Consider the following 25,780-nt stretch of genomic DNA (forward strand, 5'->3'; position numbering starts at 1 on the left):
CACCACCCCCGCCGTCACCCCAGACCCACCCTAACACTACCCCCCACCCACCACCGTTACCGTAACCCACCCCCACCCCACCAACGTCAACCCAGACCCACCCTAACACCACCCCCGCACCCACCATAATTACCGTAACCCACCCCACCCCACCCCACCACCCACCGTAAATAAAAAAACCCAGACCCAAACCTTACCCCACCCCATCCACCACCGTCACCGTAAATAATAAAAACCCAGACCCATACCCCACCCCACCTACCACCATCACCGTAACATACCCCACCCCACCCCACCCCACCCACCACCGTCACTGTAAAAAAAAAAAAAAAAAAAAAAAATACCAGACCCAACCCAACCACACCCACCACCGTCACCGTAACACACCCCACCCCACCCCATACAAAAAAATCGAAAAAAAACCCAAACCCACCGTAACCCCACCCCACCCACCCCCACGAAACCCAACATCCTCGAAACCCCCCAACTCACTCTAATTGCTCACCCACCATAAAACTCCCTCCCTCCCTCGAAAAATCCTCCATCCCCACCCACCCGAACCCAGTCTAACCGCCGCCGCACCCACCCTAACTCGGCCCCCTCCGTTGCCCACAACTTGAAAAAAAATTAAAAAGAAAAACAAAAAATAAAAAAAGGAAGAACGAAAACACCTTATATATTAATCCTGAATTTGGCCTCGAATTTGGTTTTAAAAGGCCAAATTCGATCATGAAACAACTAGATCAAGAGTTTCGTGGTCGAATTTGACCATAAAAACCGTCGTGCGTGGTGCCGGTGGACGGAGACGGAGAAACGAGATGGAAGAAAGGAGAACATAGACGGAAGAAGGGAGAAGAAGGAAGAAGAAGAAAGGAAGAAGGAAGAGGAGATGAGAGAGAAAACGAGAGAGCAGTGAGCATATTAGCAGCCATGACTTCAAAAAATTGATAATATTACAGAAGAGGATTAAGAAAACGAAAGAGAAATCAAAAAGAGTACTAAAGAGACGATGGTAAGAGTGATCTGATTGGTGGAAAAGAAAAACACACGGATCGTGAATTGGAATGTGTGCGATGATAGGCCGTTAATTGACATGCAAATCAATGGCTGATATTTAATATAAGACGGTGACACGGATCATGGGATAATGGATTTGGATAGTATGTTTTTTTTTATTCATAGCTACATACTAATAAAAACACTACTGTACTCTTAACTTTATGTAACTTATAAATTTTAAGAAACACAAATGTTTGAAAATTGGAATTGATTCAATATGACATATTTAATGTATATTAGTTATATGTATATCAGTATATGTAATAAATAATAATGTATGGTACGATTGGTATCATACTATCATTGGTATGTATAGATAATCGATAAATGTATCTGATTATTAAAACTTAAAACAGTTGATGATCGATCTAATTGAATACTTCTACTTCCCCACCCGTTTTATTTAACTTGCAAGTTGCAACATATAAATGTTGCAGCCTTGTAGGCACGTAATCTTAAAAGGTGATTAGAGAGGGTAAGACAACAAAGTAATTCAGCAATATAACTTTAACACCAAAATTATGGAATAGTTACAAACAAGTGTCAATTATTACTTTATTAGACTAATGGGAAATTGAATAATCGTGATTTTAATTAAACATCCAAATATAGTTCCGTAACATTAAATTATTAGTTTATTACAATATCAATTATCGATTTATCGTATTCAAAGTACCAATTCATCAAATCATGGTTATGACGCGATCTTTAAAACAATTAAAACAAGAAGCTGATAGCCTGATAATATTTGATAATGAAACAATAATACATTAATACCTTATAAATTTGTAATAGACTAATATTTAATAAACAACAACAAGACTATAACCAAATTTGAAACATAAACATTAACATGATATAGAATGAATGAGAATTTCTGTAATTCTATATAATCTGATATCTGAATCGATTTATCGTATTCAAAGTAGCAATTCATCAAAACATGGTCATGACACGATATCTAAAACAATCCAACAAGAAGCTGATAACCTAATAATATATATTTAATAATGAAACAATAATACATTAATACATTATAAATTTGTAATAGACTAATATGATAATATCGAATAAACAACAACAAGAGTATAACCAAACTTGAAACATAACATATTAACATGATATAGAATAATTGAATAAATGAAGATTTGTGTAATTGTATATAATCCGATGTCTGAAAATAAAGTGACGAAGTCCCAACTTTATATAAAACGAAAATAGCTAACCGGTCAAAAATCTCTTAAAACCCAATTTCTACTCGACCCATTATTTTTTTCACCAACCTATGCCGACCCGCTAATGAAATGGAAATACTAGTCCCAACTTGATATAAAACAAAACGCGCTAACTGGTCAAAACCACTTTTTAGAACTCGATTTCAACCTGATCCTATTTAACTGATTACCAAAACTAACCAGAACGATTTTAGCACCAAACCGAGTATAAACCGAACCGATATGAATCGAACTAGCATTAACCCGGGTAAACCCGCCCCTGAACCGACCCATTTCAAAATAATCCGTTCATGACCCGAACCTATATGAACCCGGACCGACGTTGACCCGGTAAAACCGCCCCTGAACCGATCCGTTTCAAACCGGTCAGATCATGACCCGAACCGTTTATAAACCGAACGGGCATTGACCTGGGTAAACCCGCCCCTGAACCGACCTGTTTCAAACCGACCCGATTATTAACCGAACCGTTTAAAAACCGAACCGGCATTGACCCGAGTAAATCCGCCCCTGAAGCGACCCATTTCTAACCGATCTGATTATGACCCGAACTGTTTATAAACCGAACCGTTTATGACCCGAACCGAATTTAAATCGTACAAAAATAAACCGAAACCGAACCGACCTGTGACTAATCAAAACCGAACTGAACCGACCCGCCGTTTAAATGAAACCGTTTTAACCCGAAACGTTTCAAACCGAAACCGTTTCAAACTGAGGTCAAACCGAACTGCCAGACCGAAGTCCTACCCCTAGTGATGGTCATATAATAATTCCAAAGTAGAAAATGATGTCTTCTTCGTGGTACTCAATGTGACACAAGAGGTTGTTGTGCCATAACCCCACGAAAGGGTGAATTTTCAAGATTCTCAATGTCATTTCATTTTATTTATTACTCTATATAAATAACCAAAATTATACGGAGTAGAATAAAAAAACAAATGTCTAAATCAGTTACAAAGGTGGTGGACCGTTGGAGGTACGGAGTAGCATTTTTTCTTTTGTCCTCAACTTACCCACAATTATGTCTATGGTGTAATTGTTTGGTTTTTAAAATTTTTTGTATTGACATGTACGTTTGTACAATTTTTTTTTGGATCTGTTTGAGGGTTGAGATGAAGAAAATTTCTCTTAATCCAATTTGAATCTTAATTAGATATACTGTATTAAGATATTCTTTTTCGTAAGGTAAACACCTATAAAATACGAGTAATACACGACAAAGAATATAACTTGAGATTCTCTTTTATCAACTTGTGCTTTTTCATAGGCTTAAACGAGTGGGCTTTCCTTTTCTGGTTGGCCAACTGGGCATCTAGTCGTAATTCATGCGTACGTGCTAGATATTTTACTTTATAAATTAAATAAAAACACTTAATTAACAACCTTCCGATGTCGTCCAGCGGTTAGGATATCTGGCTTTCACCCAGGAGACCCGGGTTCGATTCCCGGCATCGGAACTTTTTATTTTTCAGGATCTTTTCAAGACACTGAGGCCAAGTCCTTATTCAACGTTTTTTTTTTATTTATTAGTTTTTCTTTTTATTTTTAAATGAGTAACAAGAAACAATTACGGTTATGGATTACTTTTGTTGGATATTCATTTGACTTCAATCTGATGTTTGATTTTTTGGATCTTTTCAAGACACTGAGGCCAAGTCCTTATTCAACGTTTTTTTTTTTTTTTTTTTTTTTTTATTAGTTTTTCTTTTTATTTTTAAATGAGTAACAAGAAACAATTACGGTTATGGATTACTTTTGTTGGATATTCATTTGACTTCAATCTGAAGTTTGATTTCAAGATTACTTTCAAATAGGGTGGACAGTTCATTAAGACAATAGATCATGTTCATTAAGACAACCTAACCAATTTTTCTATTTAACTCACTTTGTTTTTAAATTGGTTGATCTACTTCGTATTTAATTTTACTCGTCATAAACTCTGAGATGTTTTTGGAATTTTATGGTCAAAATCTTTTAAGTTTGATCAGAATATTTACAATGGGGCAAACTGATAGAGATGAAAAGAGTACATTCTTACCTTCTCGATCAATATACACACAAAAAGGTAAATTGATAAACACATAAAAAATGCGGATATTCCATGGCAAGTTGATGCCTAGATCATATACATAGAACCAATACCAATCCTATCCATACTGAAATATGTCATATGTCATAAAAGTATTTTGTAAAAATAAATGTCACCAAGCTACAACCTAGTTAAGTTTTGGCATTTTCACAGCAACATGGCAAATGACATTTCTTTTATTACCCACCAACAAATGTTTCTTTTTGAAGAAAATAGCCTATCATGGGAATTGGGAAGTTAAATATCCATTTAGAAAGCATTCTGATGAATTATGACTAATTATGAGGAATGATTAAGTGATTTTAAAAACTAAGACAAAAGATTAAATCCAAAAAAAAAAAAGACAAATTAGAGTTTGTATAACTACATAATTTTGGAATAAAAACACTCAATGTCAGTCAAACATAAGCCAAAACGTAACTTGTTGACAATTGTCTGTTGTTATATCTTCACTCAATTGACATACACATCTTAAAGGCAAAATTTAAAGAGTGCACAAAATACATACATTTAAATTGACTAATAAGTATTCATTTTTCTTCACTCAAAAATCTTAGAAAATGCCAGACAAACCAGTTACATGAAAAGAAGAATACCATATCATCATTTCCCTACTATGCTCTTCTTCCTTCTTCTCATCTTCCACAATAAACCTGCAAATCGGACATGTTTTCCGACGTGCCTTGAACCACTTATTGAGGCATGTAGAATGGAAATGGTGTAAGCACGGAAGAATTGTAACGTCTTCATCTTCCTTGCTTAGACTCGACAAGCACACACAACAATCATCTTCTTTCGCGAAACTTATTAACTTCTTTGCTTCCTTGACCTTTTTTAGGCCTATGAAGTTGAAGATCAAGCATATAAAGTTCCGCATGATCATCTGCGTTACTAGTGTAAGGCTAATCAATTAGAAGGGGTAGTAAAAGTATCGGAAGATACATTCTTTGTTTCTTGAGAAACAACTAACTATATGAATGGATAAAAGAAGTTAGTGCAACTTGTTTTAGGTCATTTTGCTTGGTTTGTAAGTGAATGTATGGTTGGAGTGTCTAGTGAAAATTGGTTGCACCTAAACTTAGAGAGTTACCCTTTAATTTAATCCTTGTCTTTTTGTCTATGAATCACTAAGATATTTAGTTGATTATTTACAAACTTATTTAAGTTGTACTTAATTAGTTTTGTTATGGGATAGCCGTTCCCAACAACCCTTTGGCAATCAACAAAATAATTAACTCCACCAAAGTGTGTTTTGACTTTTGAGCACATTTCATTAAAGCTTAGATAGGAGCCTTGAATCAACTATGGTTTAAAATCTTATGAAAAAGACGTGTATCACGTAAATATTACAATATGAATTGTATGAAGAATTTAAATAATTTTTTTTTTTTTTTTTTTGATATTTAGGTGATAATGTACTTTCAACTTGGGTTTATATATTTTAGAGTACCATCTATATCTACACTATCTATTGCACAAGCACACAACCATATTATTTGCAGTTTTAATATCACAAATTAAAGATCTAAAATATCTTAAATAATGCAGGATTCAATGAATATATATAATGCGCAAATTATAACATCAATCCGATGTTATCTGGCTTTCACCCAGGAGACCCGGGTTCGATTCCCGGCATCGGAACTTTTTGTGCGTGAAGTTTTCTTTCTTTAAACATCATGTCATGCATATAATTTTTTTCTTTTATTTCCTTAAGGTTGTTATTAATACTCAAGTATCAATTCTATAAAAAGTTTAATATAATTGATGTATTGTTGTAAAAAGAGGAGGTTAAGAAATCTTACCAAAATTGCTGCTTTGAAGTGTTTGACGAAGGCTCCAAAGTTGAAACAACCAAAGGACCCTTTAAGTGAATATGTTGATCAAGTTTACCATACATTAAACAAAAAACCTGGATAAATTAAATGAACAGGTGAAAACAAATACGAGGTAAAAACACACGTGTCGTAATATCATTGCCAGGTAATATATGTATATATCCTCTTCAAGATTTTTCCTTAAAAATATGCCAACTCATAATTGATAAGTACAGTTCAATTATCAGTTTCATGATTCAGATTTTACAGGAATGATCAGAGTGTTTATTAAAACAACAGCAACTGCTATCCCTTTGCTCTAAATGGATAGTTCAGCGTTCTGCATTACACTCCTATCGCCCATCCATAGTGTCTATGACTGTGTCTGTGTGCATCCGTAAACACTGCCATCGAGTAAGCCACGAAATGGAGTTTGAGCATCACATTGAAAAATGAAACAAGGGAAATCAGATGCACAGCATCTGCATTCTGCACCAATTTGTATATAATTGCTGAATTTTCATAAGAGATAGTTACACAAATGGATATTAAAGAACTCGACTATCTTGGTCTTGGACATTAGCTGTATAAATCATACGGAACAAAAAAAATTGTAGTTCAGTAATCCTAAAATTGGGACTAATGTTACATGTGGCTCGTAGCAACACAGTATATAGCTATTCTAGGCAGGTTCACAAGAAGTCCCATCTCCCGCCACACAGAAATAATAACATACAAGCAACATGCTTGAATTTGGGATAGAAGAGTACAGATCAATCTCAATCTTTCATTTCCTTGTGGCCATCTGTATGGGACAATCCTTCATCTTCAAGGATCTTCCCGTCCTTTGGAACCAACCGAGGTATCCCATCAACTATCTGTAGTGTAAATAAGGAAGATGATGAGAGATATTAAACAAGAAAAAATTCCTAGTATGTATGGCAGAAAACATATCTTGAGAACCCCCAAAACAGCAAGAACAAGACAGCAATAACAACCAATGGCAAGCAATCAATAATGGCACACGATGTAAATGTGCAATGGAAGCTACTCAGCTAGTAACTCTGTAGCAATATCTTGCTAGTAAGAGCCTAAGACCAGCAAGTTTATGGCCCAAGAACATCGTGTTCATGAATATGGTTAGAAACTTTTCACTGTTCAACATTGTGTCAGGAGTTGGTTATGTTCATTCAGTCTAATTTGGAATGTCCATTGTAAAGCTGTAACTGGACATCCAATATCCTAAAATATACCTTTAGTCAAGATATATGCAAAATATGTAATGCAGTTGGTACCATATTGCAGTCAAAGTTACTGGATACAGTTGTAGGTATCCGTTATTTTTAAGATGGATTGCAGGTCTTAAGGAGTAGAATTCATGAACCTTCCTTTCAAATATCAACTAAAACACACTTAAATTACAAATGTGATTGTATCAAAGGCGATTCACTAAATATAAGCAATGAATTTGATGAGGATTTGCCAATTTGGTAGGGATTTTCCATGGACCTCCAAAATAAAGCTTCACAACAATAAAGCTTCACACCTTTTAATTTTGTCACCGCTCATCATATCTTTAAAAAAAACAAAAAAACAAGGCATGTGCAACAACTGGTATTGGAAATTCATTACTTAGAATTCACTAAGAAGTAAGGACATTCCATATCAATTTACACATATATACATAATCATCATCAATCCCCCTCTTGATTCATTACATATCATCAAGTCAGGAGTCAATGTGCATTTCTTGTTACTATAAGAATCTTTCAGCTACAATTTACAAGATTGTATCCTATTAACATTATACAGTCTATCATAGATTAGAGGCATTAGACAGCAAAACAATCCTAGCACAAAGCAGAAGACATATCCTGTGAGCCCACAAGGCCACAATACAGCAAGATGAAAACGGCAGTAAATTTCTCTATTTGGAGCAAAAACAATGGCAAGTGTTCAACCAAGTTTTGGTATAAGGTTGAGAAGCATAAAGTAAAGCAAGCTTGTAAACAGTAGCAAAGTCTTGCAGTCGACACTGTCCCACTAAGACTTGCAAGAATGCGACTCAAAAACATCATGTTAGGGCCTAATTTGGAATGTCCATCGTGAAGGTGCTATTGGAGTTTTGAAGGGAAATGCTACGTTACCAAGCAAACCTAGGGTTGTCAAAAGTTGACCCAAACCGAAATTTCGAATCAAACCCGATTATTAACCGACCCATCTGAACCCAAAATAATGGTGACCCGAACCCGACCTGAAACCAACCCTAGACCTGAGTTGACCCAAGTATGTGAGACCCGAACCCGAACATGAACTGACCCGAATTTAACCCGACTTGTTACTAACCTGACCTGAATTTAACCCGACCCGTTCCTAACTCGACCCGAATTTAACCCAACCTGTTACAAACCCGACCCGAAATCAACCCGACTTGTTATTGACCTGACCCAAATTCAACCCGACTTGTTATTGACCTGACCCAAACTCAACCCGACCTGATTTTAACCTGCAAATTATTGGCTTGAAGATAACCCGACTTGAATTTGAAAAATGACCCGACTTAAAAATGACCCAACCTGATTATAACCCGCAAATTATTGACTTGAACCGAACTGAACTCGAACCCGAGAATTACCCTAACCCATTTTAACCAGAATTAAACCCGCCATATTGTTCACCCGACCCGAATGTAACCCGACTCAAACCCGATAAGAAGTATGACTCGACGTGATCCGGCTAAAGCATGACTCAACCAAACCCGACCCGTGTAGGTTATGGAATTAATCCGAATTGACCAGAACCGAGTTGACCCGACCCAGTCTTACCGACCCAAACCCGACCCGTTTACCCGAATTGACAGCTCTACCCGAAAACTCCAAAATTTTTCAAAAAGAGAGGATATTAGTCTTCAATTTTGGAATTTTATAACTTTTTTTCACCCGAAAATAAAAATTGCCGAAAATGTTTACCATGGTCCCCAATACCCTTCGGGAGTCCAATTGGCTAGGTGGATCCAATTTGCCTTTAAACAACCAATTTACCGGTTTACAACTTGCACCGTTTTCATTAACTCAAGCCTAACACAAACATTTATGACAACATATAATGATCATATATGGTTCCAAACGACATTATATAACCCCGAAATGTATACCTGAAATCTGAATGCTTTTCGACACCAGGCTCCGAAACATTCGAAATTTCTCAAAAATCGTAGATATTAACCTTCAATTTTGGGATTTTTTTACTATTTTTCGCCCAGATATAAAACAGCCGAAATGTTACCATGGTCCCTAATACCCTCCGGGAATCCAATTGGGTGGGTGGAACCATCCAATTTGACTTTAAACGACCAATTTAGTGGTTTACAACTTGCATTGATTTCATTAACGCAAGCCTACCACGAACATTTATGACAATATATAATGATCATATATGGTTCCAAATGTCATTATATGACCCCTAAAATCTCAAGGCCATTCGACACCGTGAGCCGAAACCTCCAATTTTTTTTCAAAAAGTGTGGATATAAGCCTTCAATTTATGAATTTTTTAAATTTTTTCCGCGCGGAAAGAAAATTGGCGAAATATTAACCATAATCTCTAATACCCTCCGGGCGTTCAATTGGGTGAGTGGAACCATCCAATTTACCTTTAAACGACCAATTTATCAGTTTACAACTTGCGTCGCGATTTCATTAACTCAAGTCTACCACAAACATTTATGACAACATATAATGATCATATATGGTTCCAAACGACATTATATGAGCCTGAGATGTATCCTCTATAATCTAAAGGCTTTTCGACACCAAACCCCGAAACCTCCAAAATATCTCAAAAAGCGTGGATATTAGCCTTCAATTTTAGAATTTTTTAATTTTTTTAACCCGAAAAAAAAAATTGCTGAAATGTTTACCATGGTCCCTAATACCCTCCGCGAGTCCAATTGGGTGGGAGGAACCATCTTATTTGCCTTTCAACGGCCAATTTACCACTTTACAACTCACATAGATTTAATTAACTCAAGCCCACTACGCATATTTATGACAACATATAATGATCATATATGGTTCCAAACGACATTATATGACCCTGAGATATATCCCCTAGAATTTCAAAACTTTTCGACACCGGATCCCAAAACCTCTAAAATTTCTCAAAAAGTGTGGATATTTAGCCTTTAATTTTGGAATTTTTTGACTTTTTTTTTTCTTTGAAATAAAAATTGCCGAATTGTTTACCATGGTCCCTAATACACTCCGTGAGTCCAATTGGATGGATTGAACCATCCAATTTGCCTTTAAATGGTCAATTACCAGTATACAACTTACACTGATTTCATTAACTCAAGTCTACCACGAACATTTTTGACAACATATAATGATTATATAAGATTCCAAACGGCATTATATGACCACGAGATGTCCCTTAAATTTTTGAGGCTTTTCGACACTAGGCCTCGAAATCTCCAAAAAGTTTCAAAAACCGTGGATAATTAGCCTTCAATTTTGGAATTTTTCTACTTTTTTTCACTCGTAAATAAAAATTGCTGAAATGATTACTATGGTCACTAGTACTCTCCGGGAGTCCAATTGGGTGGGTGGAACAATCCAATTTGCCTTTAAATGACCAATTTACAGATTTACAACTTGCACCGATTTCATTAACTCAAGCCTACCACGAAAATTTATGACAACATATAATGATCATATATGATTCCAAACGGCATTATATGACCCCGAAATGTATCCTCTGAAATCTCAATGTTAGCCTTCAATTTTGAGATTTTTTTTACTATTTTTCGCCCGGATATAAAAACAAACAGCCGAAATGTTTACCATGGTCCATAATACCCTCCGGGAATCCAATTGGGTGGGTGGAACCATCCAATTTGACTTTAAACGACTAATTAAGTGGTTTACAACTTGCATCGATTTCATTAACTCAAGTCTACCACGAACATTTATGACAATATATAATGATCATATATGGTTCCAAATGTCATTATATGATCCCGAGATGTATTCCTTAAAATCTCAAGGCCATTTGACTCCATGACCCGAAACCTCCAAAAATTTTTCAAAAAGTGTGGATATAAGCCTTCAAATTATGAATTTTTTAACTTCTTTCCGCGCGGAAAGAAAAATTGGCGAAATATTTACCATTATCTCTGATACTCTCCGGGCGCCCAATTGGGTGGGTGGAATCATCCAATTTGCCTTTAAACAGCCAATTTATTGGTTTACAACTTGCGCCGCGATTTCATTAACTCAAGTCTTCCACAAACATTTATGACAACATATAATGATCATATATGGTTCCAAACGGCATTATATGACCCCGAGATGTATCCTCTATAATCTAAAGGCTTTTCGACACCGGACCCCGAAACTTCCAAAATATCTCAAAAAGCGTGGATATTAGCCTTCAATTTTAGAATTTTTTAATTTTTTTCGCTCGAAAATAAAAATTGCCGAAATGTTTACCATGAGCCCTAATACCCTCCGCGAGTCCAATTGGGTGGGTAGAACCATCTTATTTGCCTTTAAACAGCAAATTTACCACTTTACATCTCACATCAATTTAATTAACTCAAGCTCACTACGCATATTTAAGACAACATATAATGATAATATATGGTTCCAAACAGCATTATATGACCCCGAGATATATCCCCTAGAATTTCAAAAACTTTTCGACACCGGATCCCGAAACCTCCAAAATTTCTCAAAAAGTGTGGATAATTAGCCTTCAATTTTGGAATTTTTTGACTTTTTTTTTTCTCAGAAATAAAAATTGCAGAATTCTTTACCATGGTCCCTAATACCCCCCGTGAGTCCAATTGGATGGATTGAACCATCCAATTTGCCTTTAAACTGCCAATTACCGATATACAATTTGCACCTATTTCATTAACTCAAGCCTACCACGAACATTTATGACAACATATAATGATTATATATGATTCCAAATGGCATTATGACCACGAGATGTCCCTTAAATTTTCGAGGCTTTTCGACACTAGGTTTCGAAATCTCCAAAAATTTTCAAAAACCGTGGATATTAACCTTCGATTTTGAAATTTTACGACTTTTTTTCACCCGTAAATAAAAATTGCTGAAATGTTTACTATTGTCACAGTGAGTCCAATTGGATGGGTGGAACCATCCAATTTGCCTTTAAATGGCCAATTTACAGATTTACAACTTGCACCGATTTCATTAACTCAAGCCTACCATGAACATTTATGACAACATATAATGATCATATATATGGTTCCAAACGGCATTATATGACCCCGAAATGTATCCTCTGAAATTTCAATGTTTTTCGACACCGGTCCTCGAAACATTCAAAATTTCTCAAAAAACCGTGGACATTAGCCTTCAATTTTGGGATTTTTTTTTTACTATTTTTCTCCCGAATATAAAAACAGCCGAAATTTTTACCATGGTCCATAATACCCTCCGGGAATCCAATTTGGTGGGTGTAACCATCCAATTTGACTTTAAACGACCAATTAAGTGGTTTACAACTTGCATCGATTTCATTAACTAAAGTCTACCACAAACATTTATGACAATATATAATGATCATATATGGTTCCAAATGTCATTATATGATCCCGAGATGTATTCCCTAAAATCTCAAGACCATTCGACACCGTGACCCGAAACCACCAATTTTTTTTCGAAAAGTGTGGATATAAATCTTCAAATTATGAATTTTTTAACTTTTTTCCGCGCGAAAAGAAAAATTGGCGAAATATTTACCATAGTCTCTAATACTCTCCAGGCGTCCAATTGGGTGGGTGGAACCATCCATTTTGCCTTTAAACGACCAATTTATCGGTTTACAACTTGCGCCGCGATTTCATTAACTCAAGTCTACCACAAACTATGTTACTTGGATTCGAATGAAGTGTCAAATTAGACACGGGTGTCCAAGCATCGGACTCGACCATTTTCTTGAAAAAAGTTGTGTTTTTAGTTAAAAATGAAGTGTCCAAGTGTCGGTGTCGGTGTCCGACACGAGTCGTGTCGACGCGGACACGTGAGGTAAATGAAAGAGTCCGAGTAACATAGACCACAAACATTTATGACAACATATAATGATCATATATGGTTCCAAACGGCATTATATGACTCCGAGATGTATCCTCTATAGTCTAAAGGCTTTTCGACACCGGACCCCGAAACCTCCAAATTATCTCAAAAAGTGTGGATATAAGTCCAATTTTAAAATTTTTTACTTTTTTTCGCCCGGAAATAAAATTTGCCGAAATGTTTACCATGGTCCCTAATACCCTCCGCGAGTCCAATTGGGTGGGTGGAACCATCTTATTTGCCTTTAAACGGCCAATTTACCACTTTACAACTCACATCGATTTAATTAACTCAAGCTCACTACGCATATTTATGACAACATATAATGATCATATATGGTTCCAAATGGCATTATTTGACTCCGAGATATATCCCCTAGATTTTCAAAACTTTTCGACACCGGATCCCAAAACCTCCAAAATTTCTCAAAAAGTGTGGATATTAGCCTTCAATTTTATATTTTTTTTCTCGGAAATAAACATTGCCAAATTGTTTACCATGGTCTCTAATACCCCCCGTGAGTCCAATTGGATGGAGTGAACCATCCAATTTTCCTTTTAGCGGCCAATTACCGGTATACAATTTGCACGGATTTCATTAACTCAAGCCTACCACGAACATTTATGACAACATATGATGATTATATATGATTCCAAACGGCATTATATGACCACGAGATGTTCCTTAAATTTTCGAGGCTTTTCGACACTAGGCCTTGTTAGTGAATATGAATCATTCTATGTAATTATGTTTGTAATTATGAGCCCTTTCATATACTATTGGTTGTACACATTATATATACTGGATGAATGAGAAGAGCTTCCCTCAAGGTAGTATTACACATTTCTACATATGAACCATTAGTGTATATGAATCATTCTATGTAATTATGTTTGTAATTATGAGCCCTTTCATATACTATTGGTTGTACACATTATATATACTGGATGAATGAGAAGAGCTTCCCTCAAGGGAGTATTATACATTTCTACATGGTATCAGAGCCATCTTAATTTTTCTCTATCTTTTCCTTTTCCTGGCATCCTTACCTCTTCTCTGCCATGGCCAATGAGGATACTCCTCCCCCTCCCCCTCCCCCTCCTCCCCCACCGTTTTCCTCGTTCCATCTTGCCCTTGCCGTAAACAATATCAAGAACTTCATCCCCCTTGTTCTTGATCATGAAGACAGCCAATACGCTTCGTGGGTCAAACTCTTTCACATTCATGCTTGTGCTTACAATGTCCTAGATCACATTGATTCCTCTGTTTCCCGACCTTTGGACATCGCTGATACCACTTGGACGCGTTTAGATGCGGTTGTCAAACAATGGATTTATGGCACTATCTCCAAAGATCTTCTTCACACCATCATGAAACCCGGCACTTCGGCTCTTGATTTATGGACACGGTTGGAGGAAATTTTTCAGGACAACAAAAATACTAGAGCTGTCTATCTTGATGAACAATTCACCGGAACTCGCTTGGAAAATTTTACAAATATGGCTGACTATTGTAAGCAGATCAAGGTGCTCGCTGATCAATTGGGTAATTTTGGTACCCCTGTTACCAACGAAAAAATGGTTCTTCAGTTAGTAAAGGGCCTACTCAAGGGCGACTATGACACAATCGCCACATTGATACAACAAGCAGATCCGTTACCCTCTTTTACTAAGGCTTGCTCGCAACTTCTGCTTGAAGAGACCCGCAAGAACAAACAAGAAGAACACTCGCAACAAGCCCTCGTCGCCACCTCGTCTGCTACTCCTTCATCTCCGGCGAGCACTCTCCAGGCGACAGAGCAGCCCCCCCGTGGTAATGGTGGTGGGGGGCGTGGTGGTCGCGGCGGCCGAGGCAAGCAACCCTGGCGTGGAGGCAAAGGCCGGGGTCGTGGGGGACGTGCTCCTGGACATGGGTCTAATTCCCAAGGTCAACAATGGCAATCTCAGCCATTTTGGCAACAAGGCCCAGCCTCACAACCTCAATGGGCCGGACAGCAACAATGGCTGCCCAATGGTTTATGGGCTACCCCTCCTTGCCCATATCCTACTTCTCCTTCTCCCTTTACTGGTCAGCAACATAAGGGACAAGGAGTTCTTGGACCTGGCCCACGAAATCAGCCACCTCAAGCCTACTACTCTTCTGGGCCTCAACAACAGTACTCGGGTCCACTAATGAGCCCAATTGACTTGGGTCACGCTTATAGTTCCATGTCTCTTCAACCACCGGATTCTTCTTGGTATATGGACACCGGCGCCACCTCTCACCTAACTCGTGACTCCGGTACTCTTTCTACTCTAGTTCCATCTAATCATCAAAATTTTATTTTAGTTGGTGATGGCAATCGCATTCCGATTAAAGGTCATGGCACGACTTATACCCCCCCCACCTAACCCACCATTCACTTTAAACAATGTTCTTTATACTCCTAATATAATCAAAAACTTGATCTCTGTTAGGAAATTTTCTAGTGATAATTCCATTTCCATTGAATTTGACCCTTTTGGTTTTTCTGTGAAGGATCTCACTTCGGGGAAAATTATAACGAGATGCAATAGTGTGGGGGATCTCTACCCTTTCTCCTCGACTTTCGCCTCTACAACCACTACTCCCGTCTCTCTAGCCGCAATCTCTTCTTCTACTTGGCATAGTAGACTTGGACATCCCAGAAATCAAGCTTTCCAAGCTCTTAAAAATAGGAAGTTAATTTCTTGTAATAAGGGGGCTCGTACCCATTTTTGCTACTCTTGCCCTTTAGGAAAACATGTTAAACTTCCTTTTAAGTCTTCTTTGACTGTAACTTACTCTCCTTTTGACATTATTCATGCGGATCTATGGACTTCTCCTATTGTAAGCAAATTGGGTCACAAATATTTTCTCGTACTTTTGGATGATTTTTCTCACTTTGTTTGGGTTTATCCTCTTAAGTTTAAATCACAAGTCTATTCTATTTTTCTCAACTTTAGGGCCTATGTGAAAACCCAATTTGAAAAAGAAATTAAATCATTCCAAACTGATAATGGACGAGAGTTCGACAATACCCCTTTTCATACCTTTTGTGCAACCCATGGTATGGTTTTCCGGTTTTCTTGTCCTAATACTTCGTCACAAAATGGTAAAGCCGAACGAATGATTCGCACTATCAATAACATGTCCCGAACTCTCCTTTTTCATGCTTCTCTTCCTCCATCTTTTTGGGTTTACTCATCTCATGTTGCGGCTTACATGCTAAACATTCTTCCCACTCGCACTCTCCAACACAAGACACCCTACTGAAATTCTCTTTCGTCGTATTCCATCTTATGACCATCTTAGGACTTTCGGCTCTTTGTGTTACCCGAATATGTCCTCTACTAGCTCCCACAAATTAGCTCCTCGTAGTACCCCTTGTGTCTTTCTCGGGTACCCATCAAATCATCGTGGGTACCTATGCTACGACTTATCTACGAATAAAATTATCATATCTCGCCATGTTACATTCACCGAGTCAATCTTCCCTTTTCATAATATTAATCAGTTCAAGGAATCTGATTATTCTTTCTTGAGCAATGACCAGTCCCCTTTGCTCTCCCCTCTCTTTCACACGGCCCAACCCACTCAAATTCCTACTCCTGCCCAACCCAATACCTCACCACCAAATACCCCAACCCAGCCCAATCGTGCTACTCCCTCCCCTCACGGTTCTGGGCTGGCGCAAAGCCCACCTGGCAGCCCACATTCTATCCCACCCCAACCTTCCCCCCCAAGGCCCATTATCCCAACCCACTCAATGACCACACGAGCCCAACATGGCATTTTCAAAATCAAAGTGCCTTTTAATCTCTCTGTGCAGGCTATTTCTCCACTTCCAAAAAATCCAAAAATTGCCATGCAAGACCAACATTGGAATGCAGCCATGACAGAGGAGTACAATGCTCTTATTGGGCAACACACTTGGGATTTAGTCCCACGACCAGAGGGGGTCAACGTTATACGTTGTATGTGGTTATTCAAACACAAGTTTCGGGAAAATGGTGATCTTGAACGATACAAGGCTAGACTAGTTGTTAATGGGAAATCTCAACAAGTGGGAATTGATTGTGATGAGACGTTTAGTCCGGTTGTCAAACCGGCGACAATTCGTACTGTTTTGAGTATTGCTATGGGGAAGGATTGGCCTATACACCAACTTGATGTTAAGAATGCTTTTCTTCATGGAAATTTTCATGAGACTATCTACATGCACCAACCACCCGGGTTTGTCGACCCCGAGGCTCCGACTCATGTTTGCTTGCTTCGGAAATCTTTATATGGTTTAAAGCAAGCCCCGAGAGCTTGGTATCAACGGTTTGCTACTTACCTTGTGCAAATTGGTTTTGTTTGTAGTACGAGTGATAATTCACTATTTGTTTATCGGCACGGCAATGACACCGCCTACTTGCTGCTCTACGTCGATGACATTGTGTTAACTGCTTCCTCCGACATACTACAAAATAATCTGATCAAAATGCTGAAATCAGAATTTTTAATGACAGACTTGGGGAAATTAAATTTTTTCCTTGGCATTTCAGTCACTCGTACCAAGGACACCATGTTCCTATCTCAGCATAAATACGCGGAAGAAATTTTGTCTCGTGCTAATATGACCGATTGCAAGGCAGTAGCAACTCCTGCTGACTCGAAGTCCAAGCTAAGTGCGGATTTTGGTGACCCGGTTCGTGACCCAACATTGTATCGTAGTCTCGTTGGGGCTTTACAATACTTGACATTCACAAGACCCGATATTGCATTTGCCGTACAACAAATTTGCTTGTTCATACATGCCCCACGAGAGCCACATTTTAATGCTCTTAAACGGATTTTGCGCTACATCAAGGGCTCACTTGATCACGGTCTTCACCTATATCGCTCTTCTCCAACCAAGTTGGTCTCTTTCTCCGACGCCGATTGGGGGGGTTGCCCCGACACCCGTCGCTCGACATCCGGGTACTGTGTGTTCTTAGGTGACAACTAGGGCTGTACACCGGTCCAAAACCGGACCGGACCTATTGGGACCGGGACCTGAATCAGGGAAATTTAAGGACCGGAGACCGGACCTGATTCAACAGGTCCGGTTCCGGGTTAGACCTGAAAAATCAGGTCCGGTCCGGGTTCGGACCTGAATAGACCTGTTTTTTTATTTATTTTTTGATTTTTTATTTAAAAAATAAAATAAATAATAACATAAAATCTGATATTATCAATCATGAATACTACATAAATTGTATAAATTTACTAAAGTCCCAATTCCCAAACACCAAAAATACTAGACAACAGTAACCACCAGATCTACCACCTTCAAAGTAGATGGTCGCAAAGGAAGGTCGGGGTAGATCGTGAAGCGAGTAAGAGGGCGATTGGTGTATGATTGGGTGGCTGCAGTCGCTGGAGTCGCGCGATCTGGTGGATGCGGTCGCCGGAGTCGCGCGTTCTGGTGGCTGCGTTCGCTGGAATCGCGCGTTCTGGTGGCTGCGTTCGCTGGAATCGCGCGTTCTGGTGGCTGCGTTCGCTGGAATCGCGCGATCTGGTGGTTGCGGCCTCTAGTGTCGCGCGTTCTGGTGGCTGGAGTCGCGCGATCTGGTGGCTGCGGTCGCTAGAGTCGCGTGTTTTGGTGGCTGTGGTTGCTGGAGTCGCGCAATGTGGTGGTTGCGGTTGCTAGAGTCGCACGTTCTAGTGGCTGGGGTTGCTAGAGTCGCGCGATCCAGTGGTCGCTAGAGGAGTGGGTTTGTAAGTGTGTTGTGTGACTTGTGTTGGCTGAGTGGGTTAGGGAGTGAGTGATTAAGTTAGGGTTAGAAATGAACTGACTTCTTGTTTTGATATTTGGGAAAAAAAAGTTTTTTTTTTAAAAAATACATTTTTACCGGGTTTCAGGTCCAGACCTGAAAACCCCGGGTTTGGACCTGATCCGGACCGGGACCGGAAACCTTGAATTTTAAGGACCGGGACCGGACCTGAATCTACAGGTCCGGGTCAGGTCCGGTCCCAACAGGTCCGGATCAGGTCGGTTTTCAGGTCCGGTCCTGTTTATGTACACCCCTAGTGACAACATCATCTCTTGGTCGACCACGCGTCAAGCCACCTTATCCCGCTCTAGTGCGGAATCTGAGTATCGAGGTGTTGCTAATGTCGTGGCCGAAACATGTTGGCTACGAAATCTCCTATTGGAGCTCTATTGTCCCATTCGGGCAGCAACTTTGGTTTATTGTGATAACGTGTCTGCTGTTTATTTATCAAGCAATCCAGTTCAACATCAAAGGACGAAACACGTTGAGATGGATATCCATTTCGTCCGTGAGAAGGTTGCTAGGGGTGAGGTTCGAGTGCTTCACGTTCCTTCTCCTTTTCAATACGCAGACATCTTCACCAAAGGGCTACCTCGACAACTTTTTCTCGAGTTTCGATCCAGTCTAAGCGTCCGACCACCTCTCGCTTCAACTGCGGGGGTGTTTACCATGTTCACTAATACTCTCCGGGAGTACGATTGGGTGGTTGGAACCATCCAATTTGCCTTTAAATGGCATATTTACAGATTTACAACTTGCACCGATTTCATTAACTCAAGCCTACCACGAAAATTTATGACAACATATAATGATCATATATGGTTCCATACGGCATTATATGACCCCGAAATGTATCCCCTGAAATCTCAATGTTTTTCGACACTTAGCTCCAAAATATTCAAAATTTCTCAAAAAGCGTGGATATTTGCCTTCAATTTTGGGATTTTTTTTTACTATTTTTCGCCCGGATATAAAAACAAACAGCCGAAATGTTTACCATGTTCCATAATACCCTCCGGGAATCCAATTGGGTGTGTGGAACCATCCAATTTGACTTTAAACGACTAATTAAGTGGTTTACAACTTACATTGATTTCATTAACTCAAGCCTACCACGAACATTTATGACAATATATAATGATCATATATGGTTCCAAATGTCATTATATGATCCCGAGATGTATTCCTTAAAATCTCAAAGCCATTTGACTCCGTGACCCGAAACCTCCAAAAATTTTTCAAAAAGTGTGGATATAAGCCTTCAAATTATGAATTTTTTAACTTCTTTCCGCGCGGAAAGAAAAATTGGCGAAATATTTACCATTATCTCTAATACTCTCCGGGCGTACAATTGGGTGGGTGGAATCATCCAATTTGCCTTTAAACGACCAATTTATTGGTTTACAACTTGCGCCGCGATTTCATTAACTCAAGTCTTCCACAAACATTTATGACAACATATAATGATCATATATGGTTCCAAACGGCATTATATGACCCCGAGATGTATCCTCTATAATCTAAAGACTTTTCGACACCGGACCCCGAAACCTCCAGAATATCTCAAAAAGCGTGGATATTAGCCTTCAATTTTAGAATTTTTTTGTTTTTTTCGCCGAGAAATAAAAATTGCCGAAATGTTTACTATGGTCCCTAATACCCTCCGCGAGTCCAATTGGGTGGGTGGAACAATCTTATTTGCCTTTAAACGGCCAATTTACCACTTTACAACTCACATCGATTTAATTAACTCAAGCCCACTACACATATTTATGACAACATATAATGATCATATATGATTCCAAACGGCATTATATGATCCCGAGATATATCCCCTAGAATTTCAAAACTTTTCGACACCAAATCCCGAAACCTCCAAAATTTCTCAAAAAGTGTGGATATTAGCCTTCAATTTTTGAATTTTTTGATTTTTTTTTGCTCGGAAATAAAAATTGCCGAATTGTTTACCATGATCCCTAATACCCTCCGTGAGTCCAATTGGATGGATTGAACCATCCAACTTTCCTTTAAACGGCCAATTACCGGTATACAACTTGCACTGACTTCATTAACTCAAGCCTACCACGAACATTTATGACAACATATAATGATTATATATGATTCCAAACGACATTATATGACCACGAGATGTCCCTTAAATTTACGAGGATTTTCGACACTAGGCCTCAAAATCTCCAAAAATTTTCAAAAACCGTGGATATTAGCCTTATTTTTTGGAATTTTTCGACATTTTTCCACCCGGAAATAAAAATTGCTGAAATGTTTACCATGGTCACTAATACTCTCCGGGAGTCCAATTGGGTGGGTGGAACCATCCAATTTGCCTTTAAATGGCCAATTTACAGATTTACAACTTGCACCGATTTCATTAACTCAAGCCTACCACGAACATTTATGACAACATATAATGATCATATATGGTTCCAAACGGCATTATATGACCCCGAGATGTATCCTCTATAATCTAAAGACTTTTCGACACCGGACCCCGAAACCTCCAGAATATCTCAAAAAGCGTGGATATTAGCCTTCAATTTTAGAATTTTTTTGCTTTTTTCGCCGAGAAATAAAAATTGGCGAAATGTTTACCATAGTCTCTAATACTCTCCAGGCGTCCAATTGGGTGGGTGGAACCATCCATTTTGCCTTTAAACGACCAATTTATCGGTTTACAACTTGCGCCACGATTTCATTAACTCAAGTCTACCACAAACTATGTTACTTGGATTCGAATGAAGTGTCAAATTAGACACGGGTGTCCAAGCATCGGACTCGACCATTTTCTTGAAAAAAGTTGTGTTTTTAGTTAAAAATGAAGTGTCCAAGTGTCGGTGTCGGTGTCCGACACGAGTCGTGTCGACACGGACACGTGAGGTAAATGAAAGAGTCCGAGTAACATAGACCACAAACATTTATGACAACATATAATGATCATATATGGTTCCAAACGGCATTATATGACTCCGAAATGTATCCCCTGAAATCTCAATGCTTTTTGACACCAGGATCCGAAACATTCAAAATTTCTCAAAAAGCGTGGATATTAGCCTTCAATTTTGGGATTTTATTTTACTATTTTTCGCCAAGATATAAAAATAGCCAAAATGATTACCATGATCCCTAGTATCCTCCGAGAATTAAATTGGGTGGGTGGAACTATCCAATTTGACTTTAAACGACCAATTAAGTGGTTTACAACTTGCATCGATTTCATTAACTCAAGCCTACCACGAACATTTATGACAATATATAATGATCATATATGGTTCCAAATGTCATTATATGACCCCGAGATGTATTCCCTAAAATCTCAAGGTCATTCAACACTGTGACCCGAAACCTCCAAATTTTTTTCAAAAAGTGTGGATATAAGCCTTCAATTATGAATTTTTTGACTTTTTTCCGCCCGGAAAGAAAAATTGGCGAAATATTTACCATACTGTAATATACTCCGGGCGTCCAATTGGGTGGGTGAAACCATCCAATTTGCCTTTAAATGGCCAATTTATCGGTTTACAACTTGCGCCGCGATTTTATTAACTCAAGTCTACCACAAACATTCATGACAACATATAATGATCATATATGGTTCCAAACGACATTATATGACCCCGAGATGTATTCTCTATAATTTAAAGGCTTTTCGACACTGGACCCCGAAACCTCCAAATTATCTCAAAAAGCGTCGATATTAGCCTTCAATTTTAGAATTTTTTACATTTTTTCGCCCGCAAATAAAAATTGCCGAAATGTTTACCATGGTCCGTAATACCTTCCGCGAGTCCAATTGGGTGGGTGGAACCATGTTATTTGCCTTTAAACGGCCAGTTTACCACTTTACAACTCACATCGATTTAATTTACTCAAGTCCACTACGCATATTTATGACAACATATAATGATCATATATGATTCCAAACGGCATTATATGACCCCGAGATATATATCCCCTAGAATTTCAAAACTTTTCGGCACCGAATCTCGAAACCTCCAAAATTTCTCAAAAAGTGTGGATATTAGCTTTTATATATGGTTTTTGACTTTTTTTTCTCGGAAATAAAAATTGTCAAATTGTTTATCATGATCCCTAATACCCCCCGTGAGTACAATTGGATGGATTGAACCATCTAATTTGTCTTTAAACGGCCAATTACCGGTATACAACTTGCACCGATTTTATTAACTCAAGCCTACCACGCACATATATGACAACATATAATGATTATATATGATTCCAAACGGCATTGTTACAAACACGACCCGAAATCAACCCGACTTGTTATTGACTTGACCCAAATTCAACCCGACTTGTTATTGATCCGACCTAAATTTTACCAGACCTATTACTTATCCGATCTAAATATTCAATCCGATCTGTTATTAACCCGACTCGAAATTAACACGACTTGTTATTGACCCGACTAAATTTAACCCAAATTGTTCCTGACCCGATTTCAAATCACTTTAAATGCAATTTAAACCATTTTATTATTGTTGATCATAGCATTTTGTCTAGGAAGACCAAGTCGGTCCAGGCAGCAAAAGAAAAAAGCATCATCCTCAAATTTAAGAGTTAAATATAGTATATATTTGTTGTACGGTCAAAGGAGATAATTATCTTCCTAAATTATAGACTATAGTTTCCTAGTATATTGTCATATATATTATAGTCAAAGGAAATAATTAGCTTGATAAAAATGATAATTATCTATTTATAGTTAGTTGAGCCTGAATATGACCTGATTTGGAAATAACCCGACCTTATTGTAACCTGCAAATTATTGACTTGAACATAACCCGACTTGAATCCGAGAATGACCCAACTTGGAAATAACCAAACCTAATTATAACCCGCAAATTATTGACTTGAACCGAACCCGACTTGAACCCGAGAATGACCTGACTTGAAAATGACCCGACCTGATTATAATCTGCAAATTATTGACTTGAACTTAACCCGACTCAAACCCGAGAATGACCTGACCTGATTCTAACCGGAAAATTATTGACTTGAACTGCACCTGACTCGAACCCGAGAATTACCCTAACCTATTTTAACCCGTGAAAACTCGAATTAAACCCAACCTATTGTTTCTCCGACCCGAATGTAATCCGATCTGTTATTAACCCGACCAAAACCCGACCCAAACCCGATAAGAAGTATGACCCGACGTGACCCGACTCAAGCATGACCCAACCCAAACCTGACCCGCATAGATTGTGGAATTAATCGTTGACCCGACCCGAGTTGAGCTGACCCACTCTTACCCTACCCAAACCTGACCCATTTACCAATTGACAACTCTAAGCATACCATTAGTAAAGGCAAAGTTTAATGTCAGAATTTTACAGAAACAATGCAAGATAGGTAATGCAGACATGCAGTTGCTAGTGTGCAACCATATTACAGCTGATGTTAATGGACTCAACTGCAAGTATCTGATACATTTACTAATAAAGTTCCAGGCTCGGAATTTCCCCAAGTTTTGACCAATGTTATAGGCCTATAACATACGAGTATTGAGTAATTTTATTCCTGCACTTCTATGCAAGTAGTCTAAAACTCTTGTGCTCTAATGTGAAAGAAGAAACTATATATCAGATGGATCACAGGTCCTTAAGGAATGACTTGTATTCAAGAACCTTCATTTCTGTTTTCTATTAAAGTACTAGTTATTGACAAATGAATTTAAGAAGCAATTTGGCAAGGAGTATTCCATATTATTCTCCAATCATCAAAGACTCACACACTCACCTTTAAAGTTTGGTGATGGAAATGCCTTACTTTGGACATTCAATTAGACGTGTTAGGGCATTCCATGACCATCATCATTTTCCCCAATGATTCAACACATTACATCAAGTGATCCTAGTGAGGTGACAATGTGCATTACAGCATTAGTGCAATGCTTATCGCTTCAACCATCTTTCAGCTACCACATGCAAGATTGAGCATCTAGTCTTAATATCAATAACTATGGAGAGCCCTAAGAGTAGAGCCAATGTTGACCACAACAAATCAACCATGTTATTGCTCCTACCGAATTAAAATGAGTTTTGTGTTGCCACATATCTTCTATCCCTAATTTTTTTTCAATTCAATTTTACAAGTTTCTCTGTTCATGCCATGCTCAATTGCTCATGCCCCAATCACCAGGAATTTGGTTCTTCTTTTAAACAATTCATTAGAAATATCTAGCTCAAAACAAGAAAAACCCCAAATTTCTAGCTCAAAACAAGAAAAATCCCAAATTTCCAGCAAACAATTCATCAAACAAAAAAACAGAAGTAAAAAAATGTAAATCTCACCGGAAAAGAAACCCCAATTTCATCACTGATTAGTGATCCTGTCTTCTCACAAAATCTGCCCATATATTAAAAACAAAAAAAAAATCAAATACTTCATAAATTATTTACGGAATCAATTTAATTTGTTTAAATAGCAACTCAAATCTGAAAAATTAAAGAGAGAAAATGAATACCTTAAGGGTTGTTTGGTTAAAGGGCAAACCAGAATTTCAGACAGAGTTTTACTGATTCCTTCTCCCACATTTTTCATCACAAATTTGCTCACTTTTACCATTTTTATTCCTGGTTTTCTCTCTCCTCTGTTTTATTTTTTCATAGTGCTTATATTTTGTCCTTTTATT

The 25,780-nt window shown here is 38.2% G+C and overlaps 1 protein-coding gene and 1 non-coding gene across 2 annotated transcripts; one reads left to right on the plus strand and one right to left on the minus strand.

The window, feature by feature from the left end:
* The first annotated feature begins 3,682 nt into the window (after nt 1–3,682).
* On the plus strand, nt 3,683–3,754 carry TRNAE-UUC. Its single transcript has one exon. It is a non-coding gene; the product is annotated as a tRNA-Glu (tRNA).
* Nucleotides 3,755–6,648: 2,894 nt separating this feature from the next.
* LOC110682125 (protein preY, mitochondrial-like) lies at nt 6,649–25,775 on the minus strand. The gene is made up of 3 exons (XM_021858370.1): nt 25,613–25,775; nt 25,440–25,494; nt 6,649–7,081 (listed from the first exon to the last, which is right to left on the minus strand). The coding sequence occupies exons 1-3, from the start codon at nt 25,711–25,713 to the stop codon at nt 6,983–6,985; spliced, it is 255 nt and encodes an 84-aa protein (XP_021714062.1). The 5' UTR covers nt 25,714–25,775; the 3' UTR covers nt 6,649–6,982.
* Nucleotides 25,776–25,780: the final 5 nt, after the last annotated feature.

Source organism: Chenopodium quinoa, unplaced genomic scaffold (genome assembly GCF_001683475.1).
Source record: "Chenopodium quinoa cultivar QQ74 unplaced genomic scaffold, ASM168347v1, whole genome shotgun sequence".
Taxonomy (NCBI): domain Eukaryota; kingdom Viridiplantae; phylum Streptophyta; class Magnoliopsida; order Caryophyllales; family Amaranthaceae; genus Chenopodium; species Chenopodium quinoa.

Excerpts from the sequence above, each read along its gene's own strand:
- LOC110682125 (XM_021858370.1), bottom strand. The coding sequence starts at position 25,713 with ATGGTAAAAGTGAGCAAATTTGTGATGAAAAATGTGGGAGAAGGAATC. Across the intron at positions 25,495-25,612 it reads TTAACCAAACAACCCTTAAG|ATTTTGTGAGAAGACAGGAT; the intron begins GTATTCATTTTC and ends ATATATGGGCAG. Across the intron at positions 7,082-25,439 it reads AAATTGGGGTTTCTTTTCCG|ATAGTTGATGGGATACCTCG; the intron begins GTGAGATTTACA and ends TTTACACTACAG.